General features: G+C 43.7%; 1 protein-coding gene across 1 annotated transcript in view; it reads left to right on the top strand.

The window, feature by feature from the left end:
- PLCD3 (phospholipase C delta 3) overlaps positions 1 to 24511 on the top strand; it is a 72007-nt gene extending 47496 nt beyond the window's left edge. Inside the window, exons 9-16 of the mRNA XM_054993602.1 lie at positions 344 to 463; positions 2544 to 2579; positions 9968 to 10127; positions 12495 to 12611; positions 16192 to 16370; positions 17345 to 17480; positions 18555 to 18704; positions 19207 to 24511. Coding sequence (XP_054849577.1) covers positions 344 to 463; positions 2544 to 2579; positions 9968 to 10127; positions 12495 to 12611; positions 16192 to 16370; positions 17345 to 17480; positions 18555 to 18704; positions 19207 to 19295 — 987 coding nt within the window. The 3' untranslated portion in view covers positions 19296 to 24511. The remainder of the gene's footprint in view (positions 1 to 343; positions 464 to 2543; positions 2580 to 9967; positions 10128 to 12494; positions 12612 to 16191; positions 16371 to 17344; positions 17481 to 18554; positions 18705 to 19206) is intronic.
- The last annotated feature ends 630 nt before the right edge of the window (positions 24512 to 25141 follow it).

Here is a 25141-nt window from a genome sequence, read left to right on the forward strand (position 1 = left end):
TGAACCGCCACAAACTTTAGGCTGGCTCATTTGGTTCGTTTTTTGGTTTGTCACTGCAGACAGCCTGGCGCTGATCAATCAGTTTCTTAAACAACAAGGGATGGACTTTGTGCAGACCTTCTGCTGACCTGGACGTGATGATTGCTGACCTGGATGGGACGTTTTCATGAACCAAACGAACTGGTTCACGAACCAGGGCAGCTTCATGAAAGTTCGTGGTTCGTGAAATGTGATGAACCACGAACCGCATAGTTCTTTCTTTTCTGCTTTGTGCCCATCTCTAATTTTAAGACACTTTTTAGAAGTTTAAGCAGCTTGTTTTTCCTTTTTCCAAACCCCACAGCAGTTAAAGTGGAAGATCCTAGTGAAAGGGAAGAAGCTGCCGAAGGACAAGAGTGACCCAGAAAGAGTGAGCTTCACCTCCAGTCCCGAAGAGGAGACAGAGGAGGATGAAGATGAGAAGGTGAGAACAAATTTGACCCCAAGAGGAGAATCCTGGGAAAAGCTTCATTACCAGAACATATACCAGCATTTCCAAAACTGTTGAGTGGCAGAGCAGAATTTTTTCCTGAACATTTGTATGCCATCTTTCCATTCAAATAGGCTCCCCAAGGTGGCAAACATGAAAACTATTTTTAAAAAACATTTAAATTTAAAACATTTAAAATAATATAAAATATTTCAATGAACAAACACACACAAACATACACCACCAAAAACTGGGAATAAAAGTTTTTTTGGATATTCCAAAAAATAGAAGACAATAGAGGAGGACAGACAAATTTCCTTGGGGAGGGAGTTCCAAAGTTTTGGTTTCACAATCTTTCTCAGGCTATCACTCACCTAGCCTCAAATGCAGGGGCACCTAGGGTTCCCAGATGCCCGCCAGTGGCGGGCACCCACCGATCTCCCAGTGATCAGTGGGAGGTAGCACGCCCCCGGAGGTTGCCCACCACTGGGGGCACAGCAACGTCACCTCCAGAAGTGATGTCATCACGCCAGCTGTGGGAGCGTTCATGCGCTTCCTTTGGGGCCGATTTGGGCCCCAAATGGGCTGAATCAGCCCTGTGTAGAGTGCAGGAGTGCTCACGCAGCCAATGCAGTGACATCACTGCATCACCCCCAGGGCACACACGTCTCGTGCCCAACATGAGGTAAGTACCAGGGACCCTACCCTCTTAGCAGAAGGAGAGAGAGACCTGGCAACCCTAGGGGCATCCAAAGCAAGGTCTCTGAAGATGATCGTGTAGGTTCCTATGGGAGAAGGTGGTTCTTATGGTATGCAGGCTCCAGGCCACTGGTTTGAATTCAGTGAATTGAAATAATAACAACAACTGCGCTTATATACCGCTCTTCTAGACAGATTAGTGTCTTACCCAGAGCGGTGAACAAGTTAGTGTTATTATTATCCCCACAATACATCTGGGGAGCCTCATGCTTATACCAAAAAAGTTCATCTTCATGTCTTCTGTGCAGTCCCACATTTGGACTGCACACACACCAGCTGGCCACGGAGAAGTTTTCCAGAGCTCCTCCTGGTCATGTGATGTTTTTTGGGGGGAAAGCACCAAAGGGAGGAGGGGTGCTCTTAATCTTCTAGAAAGCTCTGGAAATCCTCTCTGTGGCTGCCCTGTGTGTGCACAGTCCCAATGTGGGACTGCACAGAAGACCACTCGATGATCAAAAGTTACAGGTGAATGCAACCCTGTTTTTTCCTTTAGAAAGAATAATCCTGAGGGTTTTTTTAAGAATCACTGTTCTGGCTGTTCCTCTTGATTGGAAGGAGGCAAATCCAGAGCAGCGACTCACACAAAGAATTCATAAGCAGGCAATCATGTGCTGCATATTGAAGGCAATTGAGTGTCAGCCTGGGCAGAATTAGCAGAGACTGCTGCAGAGACTGATTGGAAGGTGGCAAAGCCAGAACCAGGAATCATACAGAGACAGAGCAGGTAGCATCCTCTGCAAGTGGGGATTTGGGGATCATGGGAGCCTTTAAGTAGTAGGTTGATTTATTTAATGCGCCACATCAACTGTTCTCTTGGGGTACACTGTCTGGAGTGAACGGTTGAAATTAACCAGACACTTCATGTTTTGCAAGGTTTATGTACATTATAGTGCAGAACAGCTGTGCTTGTTAAGTGGTCTGCTTCACTCTCAGGAGCTTGGCTTTTGCAAATCATCCCCCAACATAGTTGCCAATAAGGTAGTTTATTTTATTCAGGACATGCCAGTCAGTCTAGCGTGGAGGTTAGAGTATTGGACTAGGACTTGAGAGAGCCAGCTCAATCCATCTCTCAGCCTGATCTACCTTACGGGGTTGATAAAAGTGAGGGGCAGAGCCATGTACATCACCCCAAGCTCCTTGCAGGTAAGATGCGATAAAAATGTGATAGAATCTACAATTCCCAGAATTATGTTGAGGAAGCTGTACTTGTATCAGACTTTGCAGCCGTACAGGTATCAAACTTTGCAGCCTAGATAAGTCCCTAGGAAAACACATCTAGCTCTTTTGTTTCTCTTTCTCTCTTTTCTCTTTCCAGTCCACGAACTCTCTCCAGGAGATCAAACCACTACAGGTGAGTGTTCCTTGTTTGTTGGTGGCAGGGGAGAAGGGAATATGATGGACACCTTTGCCTATCTCCATAACTGGCTTCAAGGCACTTTGTTGCCCCAGTTAAGGTATACTCATCCTCTCCTGGGCCAGCATAGCCATTAGGACTTATACCTGGCTTGTACCTGCCTGGCATCAGTGCTGGCCCAGGAAAGGGTAATTTCAGAGCATGCCAGTCCTTTTTTTTTTTGAAAATTTTTTTATTGGGTTAGAGCATTATTATTTTTACATTACATTCAATTTTCCCCTAATTTTTCGTTTCTAACCCCCTCCCTTTCCCCCCCTTTTGTTGACTTCCAACAGCTTTCCCACCCTCTGTCCCTTTTCCCTTACTTCTATAAAATTCATCTGTCTAAAACAAACATTCTCCATTATATTAAGCAGTACATCTTTAACTCCTTTACTTATTATACACCCAAACCGTACGTCTTTAGATAACCAATTTATCCCATTTTCCAGTTTTGAATATTTCTATATATCATAAACCTATACATCGTAAACCATAAAAATTTCCCACATTTAAATCAAACAATTTGATTTATTCTCTATATATTACTCATTTCATCTTTTTATGGTAATTCTATCTAACTTATCACATAATCAATCAATTTAACTCTTCTATGCATTCAGTTTGGTGCATATAAATCTTATCAGAGAAAGAAAATATTGTTAATTACTCAATCCTCATGTTTAAACCTTATCATTAATTATTCTCTATCAGTATTCTATCACTTAATCTTTACATATCTATATATATCTCGATCAATTAATCTAACTGCTTATAAATTCACATTTCTCTTCCTCCCCCGGTAAAGTCACCCCTCTCTTTTATACTTTTATTATACTTCAGTAGTTCTCAAACTGCCACAGTTTTCCTCCCACCTCCCATTTCTTCTCCAGATATTGTTTCAGCTTCTCCCAGTCTGCGTTAAACTGCCCTGAGTCCAGATCTCTCAGTTTTCTTGTCATCTTGTCCATTTCAGCCATGTACAGCAATTTGTAGATCCAATCTTCAATAGTTGGCACTTCTTGTACTTTCCATTTCTGCGCATACAAAAGTCTAGCTGCTGCAGTCATATAAAATATCATCGTCCTATGATGGGCTGGAATTCCCTCCATTCCCAAGTTTAGCAGCAGGAGTTCTGGGTTCTTATTTATTTGAAACTGTAAAATTTCACTCATTTCTCTTATTATTTCCCCCCAGAACTGCCTAGCTACCTCACACGACCACCACATATGATAGAGGGAGCCCTCATGTTTCCTACATTTCCAGCATTTGTTAGATGTATTCAAATTCCCTAGCGCAATCTTCTTTGGTGTCATGTACCAACGATAGATCATTTTGAAAATGTTCTCTTTAATATTAATACATGTCGTTGTCTTCATTGTAGTTTTCCACAAGTATTCCCATGCCTCCATTGTTATTTCTTTATTAAAGTTTATAGCCCATTTCATCATCTGTGTTTTAACTATCTCATCCTCAGTATACCATTTCAACAGTACTTGATATACCTTGGATATTCTTTTCTTGTCTTCTTTAAGAAGGGTCTGCTCTAGTTCCGAGTTCTCTGTTCGTATGCCCCCTTTTGCAAAGTCCGAGTTGTATAAGTCTCTAATCTGTCTATACTGAAACCAATCATAGTTAGGTGATAGTTCCTCTTGCGTCTTTATTCTAAGTTTAGATACTTCAATCTTAGTTATTTCTTTGTACGTTAAACATTGTTGTTCATTATCCACAGCTCTCGGATCTATCACCTCATATGGAACCACCCACAAGGGGGTTCCTTCTTGTAGGTAAGTTCTGTACTTCTTCCAGATTGTATATAGACTTCTCCTTACAAAATGATGCAGGAACATCGAGTTGACCTTTACTTTGTCATGCCATAGGTATGCGTGCCATCCAAAAATTTTTTTATATCCCTCTAGGGCTAATAGTTTCTTATTCTTTAATGTCATCCAGTCTTTTAGCCAAACTAGGCAGATTGCATCATGGTAAAGTCTCAGATTGGGCAGTTGCATTCCGCCTCTCTCCTTTGCATCTTGTAGAACTTTTACTTTCACTCGAGGCTTCTTGCCTGCCCAAACAAAATCTGATATTTTCCTCTGCCATTTTTCAAATTGTTTAGAGTCTCTGATGATTGGTATTGTCTGTAACAAAAACATTACTCTTGGTAACACGTTCATCTTAACTGCTGCAATCCTGCCCAACCATGACAAATTCAGTCTATTCCACTTGATCAAGTCTCTCTCTATCTGAGTCCATAATTTTTCATAATTATTCTTGAACAAATCTATATTTTTTGCAGTCAGCTCAACTCCCAAATATTTCACTTTACTAGTTACTTCACAGTCCGTTGTTTCCATTAACAATTGTTGTTTCTGCTTAGTCATGTTTTTACATAGTATCTTTGACTTCTTTTTGTTAATGAAGAAACCTGCCAAATCACCAAACTCCTTGATCTTATCTATCACTTTTGGCATGTTCTCCAATGGATCTTCTACAATTAACATTATGTCATCTGCAAATGCTCTAACCTTGTATGAATAGTCCTTTATTTTTATTCCTCGTATTTCCTCATCTTGTCGTATTTGTATCATCAGAATCTCCAATACTAAAATGAACAACAATGGAGATAACGGGCAACCTTGTCTTGTTCCTTTACTAATCGTCAATTTCTTGGTCAATTCATCATTCACTACAATTGCTGCAGTCTGGTCTCTATAAATTTCTTTAATTGCTCTGATGAATCTTTCTCCCAATTGTAGCTTTTCCATAGTGGCAAACAAAAAGTCCCAGTTTAAATTGTCAAACGCTTTTTCAGCGTCTACAAAGAAGAAACCAACCTCTTTATCACAACGCTTGTCATAGTATTCAATAGCATTGATCACTGTCCTTAAATTGTCTCTTATTTGTCTGTCCGGCAAAAAGCCTGCTTGTTCTTCCTCTATGACTTCCGAGAGCCACCCCTTCAGTCTCTCCGCCAATATCTTCGCAAAAATTTTGTAATCATTGTTAAGTAATGATATAGGCCTGTAATTTTTCACGTTAGTCAGATCTTGGCCCTCTTTTGGGATCAATGATATATTCGCTTCGCTCCAAGTGTCTGGAATTCTTTGATCCCTAAAAACTCCGTTCATCACCTCTTTTAGGAATGGTGCCAGTTCGTTGGCCATTGTCTTATAAAATTTAGCCGTAAGTCCATCTGGCCCTGGCGCCTTTCCTAGATTTGCGGATTGTATTGCCTTACTTATTTCTTCATCAGTTACTTCACTGTTCAACTTGTTTCTCCAAGCTTCCGAAATCTCTGGAAGTTTAGTTTTCTCCAAATATGATGCTATTGATTCTTTGGTTACTTCTTTTTTATTATACAGCTTCGCATAGAATTTATAGAAGGCTCTACTAATGGTAGTCTGCTCCAGGTACGTTTTATTTTCTTCACAGATTTTATTTATTATTTTCTTTTCCCTTTTCTTCTTCAATTGCCATGCCAAATATTTCCCAGGTTTATTAGCACCCTCAAAAGCTTTTTGATTCAGTCTTTTAAGGTTCCACTCCAATTCTTTATTACTCATTGCTGTTAACTGTTCTTGAAGAATTTTGATTTCCTGATATATTTTCTTTTTCCCTGGTCTCTTTTTTAACTGTGCTTCTTTGGCCTTTATTTTCTCCTCAATCTCTTGTCTCTTCTCCTCTTTCTTTTTCCTTGCTCTGCCATTTAAGTCCATTAGTATGCCCCTTACAACCGCCTTGTACGCGTCCCAAACTTTACTGGTTGGTACTTCTTTATTCACGTTGTATTGTATAAAAAACTTAGTCTCTCTTCTCAATGTTTCCATATTCTCACTTTCCTGTAACAAGTCCTCATTTATTCTCCAGGCTTTCCTTTTTCTCCTTTTTCCAAATTTCCACATAATTGGGTTGTGATCTGAGCCTACCATCGGCATTATTTCTACCTCCTTAGTCCATAACGCTAAGTCCTTTGAGGCCCAGATCATATCAATTCTTGATAATGTAAGATGCCTTGCAGAATAAAAAGTAAACTGTCTGGTTTTAGGATATTCTCTCCTCCATACGTCTTCGAGAGTCTCTTGTTGAATCAACTCAAAAAAAAGCTTTGGCAATAGTCCTCTTTTCTTTTGTGCTTTTGTAGTCTTTTTGTCTAGTTCCAAATCTGTCACTCCATTGAAATCTCCAGCAAGAATTATCTGGTCATATACAAGATCGTCTAGGTGCTTCCTTAAGTCCTCAAAGAAGCTTTCCTTTGCACCGTTAGGTGCATAAAGTCCGACTACCAACACTCTCTTTAAGTTCCAATTACATTCCACTGCTACAAATCTAGCTTCCACATCTCTCATAACAAGTTTTGGCTGCAGCTCCTCTTTTATATACAACACCACTCCTCTTTTTTTCTTGTTGGAAGCCGCTACAAATTCTTTGCCCAATTTTCCAGATTTTAAATATTTTACATCCTGTTTTCTAATATGGGTCTCCTGCAAACAAACAATATCACATTTTTGTTTTAATAGCCAATGAAAAATATTTTTTCTCTTATTCGGTGAGTTTAGTCCATTTACATTCCAAGATAATACTTTACACTCCATATTCATGGTTTTGTTGGTAAGTCTTTTTCATTGTCCTTGATAAATCTCTCCATCTCCCGCTCAGATCTGATGCGTTTTTTTGCCCCTCCAAACTCAAAGGACACTCCTTCCGGTAACTCCCATCTGTATCTGATATTCATGTCCTTCAAAGTCTGAATTAGCACTCTATATTTTTTCCTGTCCAATAACACTGATCTGGGCAGTTCCTTCATTATAATAATCGTCTTGCCATCAATCTCCAATGGATCTTGAAATTGTTTTGTCACAATCCTCTCTTTCATATTTCTAGTTGTAAACTGCACAATCACATCCCTTGGTAGTTTCCTCTGGGTTGCAATTCTCGAGTTCACACGATACGCCACATCTAGGATAGCCACAATTTCCTCCTCCTCCTTCCCCAGGTAATCAGCCAACACCTCAGTCATCTGTTCTTGCGCTGACTTCCCTTCCACTTCTGGCAGACCACGAAAACGAAGCTGCTTCTCCATGTGTTTAGTTTCTGCAACTGACATCCTCCCCTTCACCAGCCTCATCTCTGTTTGTTGCGTGTCTATTAAATTCTCCATCGCGTCTTCTACTGTTTTAACTCTCTGCTGCGTTCCTTGTAATTCACTGCTAATCGTTTCCACGCCTTTTTTCACTTCTGACAGCTCCGACTTTACTGTCTGTGTAACTTCCTTGACCTCTTTAATAAGCTCCAATTTCGTGTCCTTAAGTTCTTTCATCATGTCTATAAGTTTTTTGTCCAAATTTTCTATTGCCGATTGCCACTCTTTTTTCGACATCGTGGGGCTTGCTTTAGCTCGCTCCCACGAATCTGCTCTCTTCCTCAGCTCCGTGGCGTATAATTAAACGTTTTCCTTTTTTTTAAATGTCCCAATCTTTGCCAAAATTAATTTTTTATATCCAAAATGTCGGGCGTCTTTTCTCTATGGTTTCTCTATGTTATTGTAATCCAAGATGGCCTACTTCCTCTTCCGCTGAAGCCACGACCCTTCCACTTTCAAAGATGGCGATTCCCCACTTCCTGTCCTTTGGCAAGGGCCGCTTCCCTCCAGCCACTCTATTGTTGTTACGCACTTCCTGTCTCCCGTCTTCCCACAGCAGGTCTCGCGATGGTGTCTTTTTCCCACAGCTCCAAAACCACAGGTATTCAAAACAATAGTCCGATTTTTGTAATAACTTCTTTAAACTTAGTCTCTTTTAAAATACAACTCCTGCCGAGTCTTCACCTCCTTTTCACTAGTCTGTTGCAGTTTAAAAATCTACTTTCTTTCCTCTCTGTTTTTGTCAGTCTGTCCCGTTTCAAGAGATAGCGATCTTTACCTTCTCTTCAACTTTCTCGGGTTGTAATCGCTGTTTCGATCTTAAATTCTCCTCTCGACTTCCCTCCCCGATCGAAGCTTGGGTATGTAGGTCTTATGCCAGCCGAATTGGCCCCAAAATTGCCGCAGAGATTATAGCCGACCCGTCGCAAGGTGGGACCTCAAGGATCGGGGGGGAGACTCCTTGTGTAGAGCCCCCCCTCGTCCGAGATCTAGCTCACCCTAGGGTCTTGAGCGTTCTTTGCCTGCTCCCCGCCTGAGAGCAGTCGGCCGCGGGTTATTTTCACCCCTCCGGCCGGTTAAAACGGCAATCCGGTCAGCTCCACAAATGGAGCTGCGTTAGACCTCCATGAATCCCAAACCGGAAGTCAGAGCATGCCAGTCCTGTCGTGTGCGGCTGATGGATGGGAGTGAGCTGAGCCCCTTTGGCCACCCGCAAGCAGTCCTTTGGGTGCCTTAGTTGGGGAACTGGCTCTGCCCTCCTTCAAACCTATTGAGCCAAATGCAGCCATTCATATTTCTTTGACTTGACAGATCTACGTTCTTCAGGGAAGGGCTCTGCTTGCTCCCTGAAAAGTCTCAGGCCCTCTAAATTGGCCACAACAAACACACACTCAGGAAATATCCCAGAAGATTTTCCTTTCTGATTCTCCATGTAAACCAGGACACTACATGAAAACCAGGGTCTGCAGAAGTCTCTTCCCTAGAGATTGTTTTGACGAATGGGGTGAGAAAGATTCTGTAGGGTGTCTGGGGGTTCAAAGTGGGGGTTCCAGCTGCAGGACTTGGTATTGTTGCACTTGGAACCTTGCTGGCTGGAAGAAAGAGCTCCTGGCCTGAGGGACAGTTGCCCAGTCCTTTGAAATGGCATGCTTGACCCCTGAAGTTCTCTGGGTGTTTTGTGAGCACTGAAGACTGGTCTCTTAGCCTGTTGTTAATGCCCAGATGAATCCGTAGAAGTTACACAATCACAGACATTTGGCCCTTGCCCCCATCTCTACAGTAATCATTTGTGATAGAGAACCAGTATGATGCAGTGGTTAGAATGTCAGACTAGAACTGAGGAGACTGGGGTTCAGGTCCCCACTCAGCCATGTAGCTTACTGGGTGATGTTGGACCAGTCACTCTGTGTTAACCTAACCTACCTCACAGGGTTGTTGCAAGGAGAAGATGTGTGAGAGAAGAACCAGGTATGCTGTCCTAATTTCCTTGAAGGAAAGGTGACATACTCATGTGATAGAGTGAGAATGGTGCAGTCATGGGCTGAAGGAAAAATAAAGCATTTTTAGAAAATTTACAAAGGCTTCTTGCCTGATCACCTGAAAGCTACTGCTACTCACCACAGGTGAGCAGATATTGACAGGCTTGCAGTAATTCACCTACCAGGCACTGGAAAAAGAGATCATGCACATGGTGCCCCCACAGGCAAAGGATGCCACGCAGATTTCACGGGAGCTCTCAGATGTGGTTGTCTACTGCCGGTCTGTCCCCTTCCAAAGCTTGTCTCATGCCCTGCACCACCAGCAACCTATGGAAATGTCTTCATTCAGTGAGCGGAAAGCCAGGAAGCTGATCAAGGAATCAGGTAAGATTGGAGAGCAAATTTCTTGCTGACAGGGGTCTTCCTTTAGAAGCTGTTCCCTATCTTTGGAGAAACTGAGTTAAATGCACTTATGGGAATGGAGAAATATGCAAAAAAGAAAAGTACAGTGGTTCTTACCCACTATTAGCTCCACAGGTGAAAAATTAGGACCTAAAAATTAGGATATATAAAAAACAGCTCACAACACAAGGTAATGTGGTTTGCCATATATCTAATTCTGAACTTGACCTCAGAACACAGATCAAAGACGTTCACACAGTGGGGTCAGGTACAGAAAGGAGGTTTACAGAAAACTCCCCAAAGTGAAAATTAAAATTAGGATTTAACCCTCCGCAATAGAGAAGCAATGTATATGCTTGCACATGCATCTCAGCGTTTAAAACATGCCAACTGAGATGTCACCAAGACCAAGGTCAGTATTAGGGGCTGCTTTGCAGGCCCTCTCTAATCGGGCATTTTTAAAAAATAAAGTAAGGAGCGGCTGAGGAGAAAGGGAGAATGTGGCAGTGACAGAGTTGGGGGGGGAGAAGAAGTCAGCAAGAGATGGGGGGGAAGGAGGGAGAACGTGAAAACTGGAGAATGAGGAGTGAGCAGGAGGAGAGGAAGAAGCAGCAGCTAACGGAGGGGATGAGATTTCCTCTTAAGTCCTCATGGGGTTCCCGTTTTGTACAGGTGGATTTATGGTTTATGCATACAATATACAAATCTCAGGCATCCATTAAATGAGCCCCTTGTGCCTGCAATTGGAGTCTTCTACATGGAGTCTGCTACATTTATAAGGCCCTGGGGAGAAGGAATCTCTAATCTGGGATTTTGGGGCATAGTGGGCAGCATGGAACTACTCTCCTCCACTAGTTGTCAGAAGCCACTTCAAGTGGGGAGAAAGGACTGGTTAAAATTGTGATTGTCCCCTATTTGTCCCCATAAGCTCTGAACACCTCCCCCAATGTTGTAGATCACCCCAGAAGGGGCCCCACATGGCTCCTGCTAAGAATCATTACATTAGCAAATGCTACTATAAAATGATATTTCTTTGTAATCCTTTTATGGTCATTGTTCTTAAACATCTGCCCCAGGTGGAGAAATGGAGAGGCCAGAGCTGGGTAGAACTTTGGCCTTGGCCAATAGGATACCAGCTTTGCTGGGACAGAAAAAGAAAAACTTGGAAGCATTTTGGAAGAGTAGGATTGGATCTCCCCCTTCCCCCCCCCCCGCCAAAAAAAGCCCCAGTTAGGGAGAGGTGGGGAAGCAGCTGGTGAAAAAACAAAGTCAGGAGAGAGAGAGTGTGTCAGTTGGCAAAGTGCGGCCCTTGGAAGCGAAGGCCGGTCCTCACTGGAAGGACTTGGAGGAATCAATGGTCTTGGGGCATCCAAAATAACCATGGGGATAACTGATGGGGACTAAGGTAAAGAGTACTACAATGTTGATTTCTCCAGGTGTGATGTAATGGAGAGGTGCAGGAGCAGATGTGCTTGATTTATGCTGGCTGCAGAATTTGCCTTTCCTTGGCAGGGGGTTTGGGGCCAAATGCCAGAGTACAACAGCCCTGACCACTAGTCTGATCTTCGGGGGAAGCCAGGGATGGGAGCTAGGGAGCAGATGCTGAACATTTTAGGGGGGAGCTGGTCAGAATAGAAAGAGTGGTCTTTCCGACACCACTAGTTTTTACTAGTGAGAATAAACATTTACTCGCCAAACTGGCGAAATATTGGCTGACAAAACCTTCAAAGTTTGATATTGCTCTTCTATAGATTATGCAAGTGGATTGAATACTATGGTTGGTATTTGTGTAATGGCCTGAGGAAAGAGACCAGTCTGAAACGAGTGCACAGAAGCCGGCAAGGCTTGTCGCCTTCTTCTCACGGGATTGCAGCCTTCCACACGAAGTTTGCAACCGTTCTTACTTAGCAACTCAGAACTTGACAGCTTGCTCGCAGACGCCAGCCTGAATATAGGGCGGCTTTCCATCTACATCAAACTGCTTCTGAACTGCTTTGAACTTTTGAAATTGTTTTTGTGGGGACTATATAAATCCAAGAATTGTTATTGTCATTACATTACTTGTGGTATGAATGGGAATATACTTTATGCTGATATACTACGCCCAGTAGCGTTCCTTGGTGTGCTTCCTTGAGCCTTGGGCTCCCCTTTGATCTGTTGCCTGTTAGAGGAAGCGGTTCCCTTATTTTTGTTTTGACTCAAAACCCTGCCTTAAAAGCATGCACACATTGTGCATGGACTCCATGTCTTTCCTTTCTGATTGGATGGGCACATTAAAATTGGCATCACTGCTGGACATCTCTTTTTCTTCATTTTGGCGGGAAACTACCAAGGTCCTCTGTCTTTCAGGAAACCTTTTTGTCCGCTACAACGTTCGACACCTCAGCCGCATTTACCCTCTGGGGCTCAAGATGAACTCCTCCAATTACAATCCCCAGGAGATGTGGAATGCTGGTTGCCAACTAGGTAAGTGGGGGAAGAGGGAGGGAGGCCCAAAACTGCCCCCCCCCCCCCGATGCATATCTGCCCTTCAGTAGAATCCATGGGAGAGTTTTGAAATTCTGAACTGCAGGGAGGGAAGCAGGACGGCCTGCAGACCACTCTTTGGAAATTCAGAAGCTGGAGAGTCAGGGTCTTCCTGTACTGAGCTTGATCTCTCCTCTCCTTGTCACTATTGTTTTGCACACATACACACCCTCCCCCTTATGAAGGAAGAAAGCCCAGTCTGATGGAGGTGGGCCAGAGTCAGCCATTTAATAACACCAGTGTGGACCCTGACTGGCTCTTTCATGTCACATGATCAATGCTGGTTCTGTGCATGAAATGCAGCAGTGTTGATGGGGTCCACCTGCCCTTCCCTTTCTTTTAGCTTGAAACTGCAAGTTTCCCCTCTCTCTAACACAATTGTGCTTCAACTTCGGTTATTTTTGTAGCAGAGCAACAGCTCCTTCCTCTGGTGAACTGCTGTAGAGCCTGGAGGAAGGCTCTCATTTCCCTCAGTTTAGAAATTTACAATTCCTTTTACATCAGCATCCACTGAAACTGTCTTATAGCTGATCCTCTATCCTGGTCTTCTTTGCTTTGGCTTGCTGTGGCCCTTCGAGAACTTGCTTTCCAAGTGTGGCTCAATGCAGTTGGAATCCTGCTGCATGGAGAGCAAGTACTTTGCCACACTGAATTGTGGCATTCTCCCTAAATGAATGCTGGAGGAAAAAAACTGAACATGTTTCATGTTCCTGTGTTCCGTAAATGGACAGGTGGTTAAAGAAAAAGCCCCAGTGATGGTACCGGAATAGGATTTCTTGCGAGTAAGAGAGGGGAATTAACAGCAAGGAGAAGGCTTTGCAAGAGGGGTAACAAGTGAGACCTCCACCAATTTTTACAGGGTCCCCTCCCCAAAGAAACTGAGGAGACTGGTGGTCTTGAATTAAAGGGTGATTTTTATTAACGAGAGAAAACACACGCACACACACACACACACACACACGAAGTAATAAACGGTTTGCACAAGCACACAGTCTAAGAAATTAGCCAGAGGCTGGAATAGAGTGAGGGATTTGGGGTATATTTACCTATCCATGAGGCAGGGTGCAGAGTAGTCCATGGAGGAAGAGAGCTTCAAACATCCTGCGCCTTTGGCCAGAGAGGAAAGCTCAGAGAGAGAGAGACTCTGAGGGCACTACACTTGGGTAAGTGTGTACAGTTTGAATGGGGCAAGAGCCCTGTTTCTTATAGGGCAAAACATGTCGTGAGGCTGGGAAGCCCCCTCAGCTGTTGGGACAAAGACCGTAAAGGTCAGCTCCTGGGAATGACAAAGGTTTGATTACTTTTGATTGGTGCTACTGGGGTGTGACAAAAGAGTAAGATTGGGTTCTCTTGGTGCTTGACAAAGACTCGGTTGCTAATTAATGTTCCCGGAGCTGGGCTGATGAATTTAGATCTTGATTAAAATGTTCTCAGGTGTGTAACTTATCAGAGCTGATTGATAATCCTACAAACTTAGGGTGGGATTCCATCATGGAAAGAACAGGGATCAGAATGTCACGTGATGATACAGCAAGAACCTTTCTTGTCACAACTGCATGTCCGCAGCTTGGAGGGGTAGGAACTAAACATGCGCGATCACTCGGCATTTGCATGAGCATTCCGTGACCTGTTTGCTGTCTTAGATCTTTGTATGCCATTAAAGGTATTTGAATTGAATTGAATTGCATGAGCATTCCATTAATGACTCACTATCCCAGACAGGCCTCGGCAATGCTCTGCCCAGCCAGCTGGAATTTCCTTAATGCAGATCAAGCTGCTTTAATTCAGGGGCCCTGTGATTTTTATATCACAGCCTGCTATTAAACATGGCAGAGGCCATGGTCGACTGCTCACACTGATATTGTTACATTAGTCCAGAAAGTTCATGTCAGAAACGGCAACGTTTCGAGATGGCAGAATCTTAGCTTCCTGTAGGCCTAGATCAAAGAATTTTTTGTCACTGCAAGCAAGGCACAGTTTCTTCCAAGACTCAAACCCTCCTGATGTGAAAAACTCCTGGCTTGAGCTCAGTGAGGTCTTGGTACAAACGAAGTAATTTCTTCTAGAGACAAACTCCAGAGGGGAAACTATAGGATAGCAGCAAAAGCCAAAAGGAGTTTTGTGCCGCCTCGGTTGTATTGTTTCAGCTGCCACGGCCAGTTCTTTCAGATTCAGGAAGCAAAAGCTCTAACAGCCGGAAGCCAGGGCCAGCTCACTGCCCAAGCAAGAAAAGCAGCCACTTGGGGCACTGCCTGGAGAGAGCCCTGTGACTTCTTTCTTCTTGTTCCTGATGCTTTGCTTCATGAACCTTATACTGAACGTTCAGCATTCCTTCTGAGGAAACGTCAGAATCCACTTTGGCTGGAATAGGAGGACTGAATAACCTGCACAGTTCCTTCTGTTCTCTCGCTTCAACAGACACAGCAAATTTTTGTGCGCCCTCTTCTCCTGCCCCGCCACTGGCCTCCTCCTTCCTGCCACTGCGGCCCACTGCTGATGTGTTCAGATGTGCTTCACCATTGCCAGTGATGATCACAGCAGCAGGGACCAGGCCAAGCAAGCAGGCAAAGCTGAAGGGGGAGGCCTAGAGTGCCTTGTGCACCTCTCAAATGATGCAGAGAGAGAGAGCTGCTAGTTGCCTCCCTTTGGGGAGAGTCACTAAGCTGTGTGTTGGCCAGTGGACTGGTGGTCAAAGTACAATGTGAACAGCTAAGCCATGGACCATTGCGTGGCTGTGATGGAACGGCTGCCTGTGGCATCAAAGTGTGCATGCAGAATTCTTACTGACTTTAGCTCCCGCACAGCTTCCGTTGCAGCAGAATAGTTCAGATTGAAGGTTTTGCAAGGCTGGTGTATGAAAACTTAAATTGATCCAGTGGCTCAGTATGTCTAACACTGCAGACAGTTGCATCATTTTATTGACATTTTTGCAGGATTCTAAATGTTTTAGAAAACTGTAGAGTACAAAGTGGAAAGAGAGGGGCAGCTTTAAGCCAGGGAATCAGGCTGGCATAACATTGTACAAGAAAATGATATTGACTCAATGTGAAATGGCATAATTTAATTATCTTCAAATCAGATTATACAATTTTGCATTAATATATTTTTATGCTAGCATACTGGCCCCTTAGCTCTGAACATCCCTCCTCACTCTAGCTGCTTTTTCTGTTACAATTCTACTCTCTCTTTCCTCTGGGGAGCTCAAGGGGGCTGCCTGGTTCTCTCCTCTCCCATTTTGCCATCACAGCAATCCATTCTGAAGGAGACAAGGCTGAGAGAGAGTGACAGGCCCAGGATCTCCAAGGAAGATTGATGGCTGAGTGGGGATTTGAACTCAGGTCTCCCTGTCCTAGTCTAATACTTTTTGCTACACACCTGTTAGCTGTCTTCTGCCATTTACCCCTCAAGACCCTTCTGTATTTGCAACTAGACAAGATGCAGATGTTTGAAAAAATTGCATTATCAGAGGTTTTCTGACCTCCTTGGATAACCTTTTCCCTTTTCTGTGCTCATCTTGTAGTGGCACTGAATTTCCAGACACCAGGGGTAGAGATGGACCTCAATGATGGACGCTTCCTGGTGAATGGTTGTTGTGGCTATGTGCTGAAACCTGCTTGGCTACGCCACAGTCAGAGTGCCTTTGACCCTGAGTCCCCCCGGCGTAGCACTGGCCAGCGCCCTATTGCCCTCACTATCAAGGTACAGTGAGTGGGGAATTTTTTTGTGCCAAAGGCAGTGTATATTTTACTGTATTTAGATGTGTCTACGTGCAAAGGAAGCCACAGCCTTCAGTTTGCAAGACCTGAGCAAGGATGTTATTGATAAAACATTTACCACCTCTGTTAGTCTCTTGCCATGAAAATCTCAGCAGGGGTAGCCATAAGTCATCAGTGACTTGACAGCACTCACCATCACCATGCCATGCATACATACATACATACATACATACATGCATACATATGTGCCATCAAGTCGCAACTGACTTATGGCAACCCCAGCCAGGGATGTTAAAGGAAAGTTAAAAGCAGAGGTGGTTGCCTTTACTTTCATCTGCAGCGTCTTCCTTTGTGGTCCCCCTTCCAAGAACCCACCCTGCTTAGCTTCTGAGATCTGATCAGGCTATACCATGTTGCGATCTGTCCCATTAATTCACAGGGTCATCATAAGTCAGAAGTGACACATACCATACACATGCAAAGTACATGTGTGGAGATGTTGGAGCCAGCAAAGTGAACACCTACCTAGGTTTTGCACACAAAAAGTGCACACAAAAAGTGTGCAAGTGGTAAGATATGAAGTGGTTGGGGAAGGGGTCAAGGCTTCAGTTTCCCTCTGATGGTAAAAAAACCAGAGGAAAATTATGCAAAGTAAGTAGCATGATACAAAATGCCTACCGTTTACCTAATTCATATAAGGTGCAGAATTCAGCATTTCTTCATGCAGAGCTTTACTGCCCCATAGCCACAGAATACACACCGCCTGGGCCATCATTCAGTTGTCCAGATTCATTCTGAATGTGGGATAGTAAAATGTTCAGTAAATACTTCTTTATGCGGTATGTTGTTTGAAGCTGACTTTGAAGAGTTGTGGAGTGTCTTTTCTGTCTGGGGGTTGGTGGGAGACAAGCCCCGTCCTTCCTCTGCCCTGAAGTCTCCCTTCCCCACCTCCTTCAGGTGATCACGGCACAGCAGCTCCCCAAGCTGAACAAAGAGAAGAACTCTTCCATCGTCGACCCCTTTGTGCGTGTTGAGATCCATGGCATTCCCACAGACTGTTCCAGGAAGCAGACAGAGTATCGTCTGAATAATGGTGAGGCATGGCTCGGGAAGGGAGGCCATCCAAGGAAGCCACTCAAATGGAGCAGCAGCACCATAGGGTTGCCAACTGCTAGGTGGGGCCTGGAGATCTCCTGGAATTACAACTGCTCTTCAGGAGACCGGGATCAGTTCCCCAGGAGAAAATAGCTGCCTTAAAGGGGGAACTATATGGGGACTCTAGTATATTCCAATGAACTCCCTTTACTCTCCAAACGCTGCCATCCCTAGGTTCCATCCTAAAATTTCCAGGAATTTCCCAACCCAGATTTGACAACCCAACAGCGCCACTGTGGGAGGGCCTAGTGGGGAGCAAAAGAGGAGTTCAGGCCTCAGGGGCAAGAAGGACCTTTTCTTGTGACAAGGGGAGCTGCAGCCAATCCGGGCAGGCAGAGCTGGGCTAGGTGGACCAAGGCCCTGACAACTTAGGGCACCTCCTTGCGTCCTGATACGATAGGCAATGGCAGCTGGTTAGGCCCCACCTAGATATAATGCCAGGAGATCTGTGCTCAGATCTCCTTTTTAAAAAATATTGCAAACAGTAACCAGAAAGGATAAGTGTTTGGATTAGTGGGAGTGGCGAGGTGGAGAAGGACTGTTCTTCATCTAAATCCTACCCCCACCCCCTCAGGTTGTGTTGTCAATTTTTCCATATGTAACTTTGGAGGAATAATTTAAATAGGGAAGGCGGTGCAGGGAAGAAAGGGTTAAATGCTCTCTCCCTCAGTGCTGAGTCTTACATTGACTTGGGCCCTCAGTTGCTTTTAAATACACACACACACACACACAACTAAGTACAAATTTTCTGTCATGCCTAGTTTGGCTCTTAGGCTGTGGGACTTTGCACTTATCATAGAGCATATGTAATACGAAGTTGGATGGTGTATTCTGAGATTCCAGGAGATGCATCAAGTATAGCTGCTTAACTGAACTTCTTGAGAATCTATTTTTCCTTTTATTTAAAAGGTCTAGCCTTTCAAGCAGGGATTCCTTTGTGCTTCACTCCCAGTGCAGCCAGCGAAATTACAACTCTCTTGAACATTTATTCCTTGGGTTTGCCTGTCTGCAGGGTTTAATCCATGCTGGAATGAAACGCTGACGTTCCAGGTTCGGGTTCCAGAACTGGCATTGGTGCGCTTCGTCGTGGAAGATTATGACACAACTTCCTCCAATGACTTTGTGGGACAATTCACTTTGCCACTGCCCAGCTTAAAGGAAGGTGGGTGCACCTGTTCCAGGGTGGGGGTGCGTAGGTAGGGATTCTTGCATCACGCACGCCTTGGCCTTCTCTCTCTCGAATCAGCAAAGTGTTTGTGTGTGCGCTTGCTTGTGTAGGATTTTATTCCAGCCATGACTGGGGGCTGCTAACAAACACCTGGCCTGGTCTGTGCAGGTAGGCTAGTTCACGACTTTTCTCGAATAGCATCCCCTACTCATCAGATTCTGCTCCCGCCCCAACATTGTATCCCAGTTGGAAAGCAAGTACATTGCAGAGAGCTTGCCTGAGCTGTGACAGTATGTGCAAACAGGGAAGCCAAGTCACGTCTTTTAGAACTTTCTTTTGACCTGTGCCAGGTGGGGGCGGGGGCAGTAACTGCATATGGAGTACGGTAGAGGCCAAAGGAGCCCGTGGACTAGTACAGAACTTGTACACAGACATCTCGGCAGTCCTACCTCCTGCTCACTGACAGGATTTCCCTTTGCCTCTTCCTCCTTTCCAGGGTATCGCCACATCCACCTGTTGTCTAAAGATGGCACGTCCCTTTCTCCTGCCACGCTTTTTGTGCACGTGAAATGCAAGAAGATGTGAAAGTGGGTTAACAAGTTGTGGAGGACACTCAGGCCACAGCAGAAGCATGGCTGCGCTAATACTTGGTACTCCACTCTGTCAAACCACGTGTGCTTCTGAGTCACGCAGAGGAAGTGGTGTGGGGGCCAGACCCCATAGGCTGGGCTGAAGCAGCAGCATGGAAGTCAACCCTTGCTTGAAGCTTCTGTTAGGGGCAGGGATCTGGAGAAACATGGTGCTGTTGAGTTTGAAAGCAGAAAACCACTTCTCGACACAATTTGGGATGCTGAGAGAGGGTGCCATCTCATCCCCTTTTCTGGGATAGCTTGGGAAACAGGCCACAGGTTGGGGAGATGCTCTCAGCTGAGTTTCCTATAGTCACACATCTTACATGTAGCAGTTTGTGAAAAAATTTATTAAGCTGTCTTGCAGGGAACAGGGAATAGGAAAGGAAATGTGAAACAGAACACAGGACTGCAAGCCTGTGTGGAAGACTGGACTGTGAATACAGTGCAAACATTCAGGCAGGTGTGGCCTACCTCAGAGGCCTCCACTGTTTAATGTGCAATGCATGCGTAACCACATTGTCTTGGGTTTGCCTGAAATCACCAAGGCAGAATGCCTTGATAGGACATTAGGTTGGATGTGTAAGAAAACTGCATTTGTGCTTCTGTAGGAAACAGCTCCTCAACCCACCTGAGCAAACATATGACTTCTTGTTGCATAAATAGACTGGTACCCTGACGGTATCTGAGCCTTTTAGCTTATGCTAGTGGATGGCAGACATAAATTACAAGCCAGTGAGAGCCATGAATTTCATGTGACCAGCCCCCTGCCCACTCCAGAATCAGATTCGCCCACAGCTGATAAATCCTACATGTCATACAGTATATATTTCCACCCAAAGAGGACACTAAATTCCAGTATTATAAGCAACTTCCTTGTAGCCTAAGAACTTCTCTTACTGAGAGCAGCAGTGCTGGTTTCTACATATGTGGGTGTCATTTTAATGCTGGACCACACACCAAAATGATTAATTATGGAGAACAAGTTCTTAAAATCAAGAGAGGAAAGCACAAACCACTAGTCTCTCCAAGGGGTGCTATATTATTTTATTGTTGTTTCTGGATGAGCATCAGCAATTACTGTCTCAATGATTTATGTGTATTACCTATATTGATGTGTGTGTAAAGAGCTGTCATGTCACAACTGACTTATGGTGACCCCAGCAAGGGGCTTTCAAGGCAAGTGAGAAGCAGAAGTGGTTTGCCATTGCCTTCCTCTGCAGAGTCTTCCTTGGTGGTCTCCCATCCAAATACTGACCTTGCTTAGCTTCTGAGATCAGGTTATACCATGCTGCCTCCCCTCACATATATTTATACCTTTGGGAAAAATCAGAGTAACCACAGGGGCCAAATACACTTTTGCCTCCTTTTTTTAAAGGGAGACTATATTTTTAGAAAATCTTCTGTGCTGCTCTCTCATCCTGCCCCAAAGGCAGTTTCACTATCCCAGAATAGTGCCTCCTTCTGGTCTGGAAACAGTCAAATTCCTGACGTCACCAGAAAAAGCTCCATAGCTGTGGAGACCAGCTCCAGCTTTGCAGCAGGGTCAACAGGGAGCCAGCATTCTACCTATGGCTTTTAAACATCTTTTATGCAGTCGATGTTAAGCTCCCAACCTCAAGGCTGAAACAGGGCTGCTTTCTCCTTTCCTTTCTACTCATGGCTTATTTGAAAGGCCATATTTTAGTTCCTTAAGAATCAAAAGCAGGAGTTGGTAACTGCTGACCATGTTGCTAAATCTGGACACTGACAAGTTGCCCCCCCTCCACTGTTGCCCTTCTGATGGTTCAGTGGAGCCTTTTGGTTTGTCTCCTGACAGCTGAGTTCAGCTGGGATGGGAAGCTACCAGAAATACATGGATCCTGCCCCCCACTTTGGGGCCTGTGAACCCGCGCTGAAAAGCAATGTAAAAAGTCTTAGGTTGCTTTAAAATGTGACAAAGAATAGTACTTTGATGTAGCTTTGTAAAAAGATATGAATAGTACAATATATGAAATAAGGATTTATTTTTTGATGATCCAGAAATGCTTTACTGTAACTTACTTCTTAATGCTGAATGGTTGGGTGTGTGCTCTGAATTCTGAGGGGAAAGCACAAGCTGAAATGCTCAGCTGGACCTCACCTTTGTTTTTTGCATTGAGGAATTTAGCATCCAACCTGCATGCAACACTTGACTAAACACAGAGCAGGCCTGCATTTTTTGGGTGTGCATTATTAGGGTTCCTCTAACCCCATAAATTGTCAGGTCATTTCACAATGCTACCACTCTGATACTACTTTAAAGGCAGACCACCAGCAGATTGCCATGTGTGATGAAGGCATGTACCTCTACTTTGGATGTACATAATAGCTGCATATGATAGGAAGCTACAGCTACATGCAGCTTCCGTGTTCTCATCCATACTGCAAGATAATTAAAAGCCCTCTACAGCCTTTTATTTTAACAGTAGTTAAGTTAGAGGATTTGAAAAGACAGCCACCACAGACTTTGCATGTTTGATGCAAGAAGAAACAGAGAGAGGCTGGTTTTTTAAGTCTGAGGCTGGAACTATGCTGCGACCAAGGGAAATGTCACTGCACTGTCTTCTCTTCCTTCCAGGAACGCCTACTAATTGGTAAGAACATCAGATTATGACTGGAAAGACCCAGGTTTAAATTCCAGCTCTGCTGCAGTTTATTAGGTGACTTGAGGCCATCACTGCCAGCAACAGTGCGGGGGAGGTTAGTCTACAAAGATAAACTGATGGCAGGAACCATGTTCACTAACAAGAGAGTGGGATAAAAGGCATCACTGCCTGGCCAATGTCCCACCAGTATAATATGCAGGGATACTCACAAGACACCAGAAACGAGAGCTGAAGGAAACACCAAGCTGTTTGTTTCAATAGCAGCCACGTACAGCTAACTCATTTCCCAGTCACATCTGCCAAGATCTTCAAGCAACAGTAGAGGATTGGATTGTAAATGAAAAGGAGCAGTAATAAAAAATACAAGTTCATTGTATTGTCTGCTGTAAAGCAGACAATTATTTTAAAACACTGCATTATGCAACCTAATATATAAAAGAATACTAAATAGGGTTTTGTGTAGGCACATATGCAATAAAAACCTCAGCCTTCCATTGATATGTGGGTACAATATCAGCAGGATTTGAGTCCTGTGGCATCTTAGAAACCAACAAGATTTTCAGGGCATACATTTTTGAGAGTCAAAGCTCCCTTCCTCAGATACATGGAGTAGAAATCTCTGAGCCTTTATATCCCAGTCAGGAGGTGGGAGGGGTAAAGCAGAGAAGGGCGTCAAGTAAGGATGTAGCAGAATTACATCTTTAGCACTTAGAAAATTCAGGACCGGTTTCCGTATTTTATCATACTCAAATAAAGGCGCTACCGTACGTAAGTCCCCCCCAAAATGAATTATATGTAGTTATTCCCTTAATGCAACTTAGATGTTTTATTGTGATTCTTGGATCTGTTAACAGATGGTTAAGTGTTTTGATTACTGCTTTTTATGATTTAATTTTATTTTTTTCCTGTGTGTATTTCTTGGTTAATAAAATTTTTTTAAAAAGTGTAAGACAGACTTTATCCCTAATAAATGTCACTACCTGAGCTGAAAAAAAAAAAGTAAGGATGTAACGATACACTGTGGCTTGATAAGAGTAGAAATTAGTATCTCTAGTAACTGAGATAAGAATGCAACCTGGAGGCTGGTCCATTGTTCTGAATTTGTAAATGAACTCAGGTTCAGCAATCTCACACTGTAATTTGCCCTTGAAGCGTCTTTGTTTGAGGACAGCAACTTTTAGGTCAGCAGTGGAATGTCCTGGAACATAAAAATATTCTCCTATAGGTTTTTGAGCGTTTTGATTTTTAATGTCAGATTTATGTCTATTTATTCTTTTGCGTAGGTAATGTCCTGTTTGTCCAATGTAGAGTGGAAGGGCATTGCTGACACTTGATAGCATATATAACATTGAAAGATGAACAACTGAATGAAGCGGAGATGGTATAACTGGTGGTGTTAGGTCCTGTAATTGTGTTGTCAGAGTGAATATGGGGACAGAGGTAGTACCTTCGTTTATTGCAGGCCCTGGTCCCAGAGTCTGTGTCTGCATTGGGATGTGCATTCTTGTGAGTGAGAAGTTGTTTAAGATTGGGGGGGTGGGGGGGGAGACTGTCTGTGGGAACTGAATAGAGACATAGGATTCTTATTTCACTACAGATGCTAACTTCTCCTCTAATCAAGCTGAATCGTACCTTTACATCCTGACTCTCCTTTGCTTTACTCTTTTCACCTCCTGACTAGGATATAAAGTCTCAGGGATCTCTACTACTCTTTGTATCCAAAGGGAGCTTTGGCTCTCAAAAGCTCATACCCCGAAAATCTTATTTTTCTCTTAAGGTGCCCCTGGACACCAATCCTGCTGTTCTACTGCAGACCAACACTGCTACCTACCGGAAACTGTCTTCATGGGTACAATATTGTAACTGCAAAAAGAAAGCTAGTTCTGTTCCCATTCTTTGTAACACGCAAGGTCTGCTCCTTATTTCAGAAATGAATGGTTTCTACATATAAAAGGAAAAATCCACTCCATTATCTTCCATGGTTACATAGAGGCACAATGAAACTCTCTCCTTCATTAGATTCAGGACTGAAAAAACATGCTTTTGCTTTCACCAGGCATAGCAGCAAGAACTCTTCACATACAAATCTCCCCCGCTCCCTTGATCAAGATCCAGGTCAGCTTCTCCTTTTTGCTGTTTGTTGCTCATTCTTCCCTTTTTCCTGCTTGCAGTTTGGAATCTCTCTCCATGGAGGGTCTTTAAAAAACCAGGGAAGGAACATCCAATCAAAGGTGGGTTTAGGAGACATAACCGTGAGAGATTCTGAGGTCCCATCACCACCCCACACTCCTATATGTTCTGTAGAAATGCCAGCATCAGGCAAATTCTTCACAGCTGACCTTTGAATCAATCCTTTTTGTTGGATCATACAAATAAAAAAATGATCTTACCAACCGCCCAGCCATTCCTTGCTAATATTATAGCGGAAAAGAACTGTAGGCCCCAGGTGCCTTCTAGAATCTTGTTTTGTGATCTCTTTAATAATAAAGCAACTGTTATTTATAAATGTATTGAATAGCTACAATAAAACTTTTATTTTAACAAGTCTGTAGTGTCATAGGAGTTTTAATGGAAAACTGTAAAGAGTTGATGAAAGAGCCAAACTGCCACATCAGCAGCAAACCAGATTCTAAAATGCAAAACTAGATTTTGGAATTGGATCCATAAATTATGAACAAGGTTTCAAAGGTAGATTTCTGGTTTTGGAATTACTAGTACACGGTGGTGCAAGGGTAAGACAGGTATTTTTGCCCTAAAGGTTTCTGAAACTTGGTTCTGCTTAAAGACGCTGCATTTCCCGATGATGTACATGGTCACGCTAGCGGAAATTAACGACATTTGGAAGTTATGGTGCATTTAAACACAGCACATTTTGAGGCAAAAAACCAGGTTTCCTGTGAACTTTCCTGTGAATGCCGGCAACAGAACATTTGCACAATCACCTGGAAAGTCCCACAAGATCCAGCCCCTGGAGTTCAAAGTACAAGTTCTAGCCACTAACAAACCTCCCCTCCTTGTATGTTCATCTAGCCTTTCAAAAAGGCTATCTGAAAATCCACGAGTCTCTAAACTGGCACCCTGACCTAGGACGGCAAGTCCCTTAGGTTGAAAGAATTTCCACTAGTAGATTGCAGTGCCACAACGCCTCCTGCTGGCTAAGGCCCAGTTCATTTTA

The sequence above is a fragment of the Eublepharis macularius genome, chromosome 12, assembly GCF_028583425.1.
Source record: "Eublepharis macularius isolate TG4126 chromosome 12, MPM_Emac_v1.0, whole genome shotgun sequence".
NCBI classification, from domain to species: Eukaryota; Metazoa; Chordata; class Lepidosauria; order Squamata; family Eublepharidae; genus Eublepharis; species Eublepharis macularius.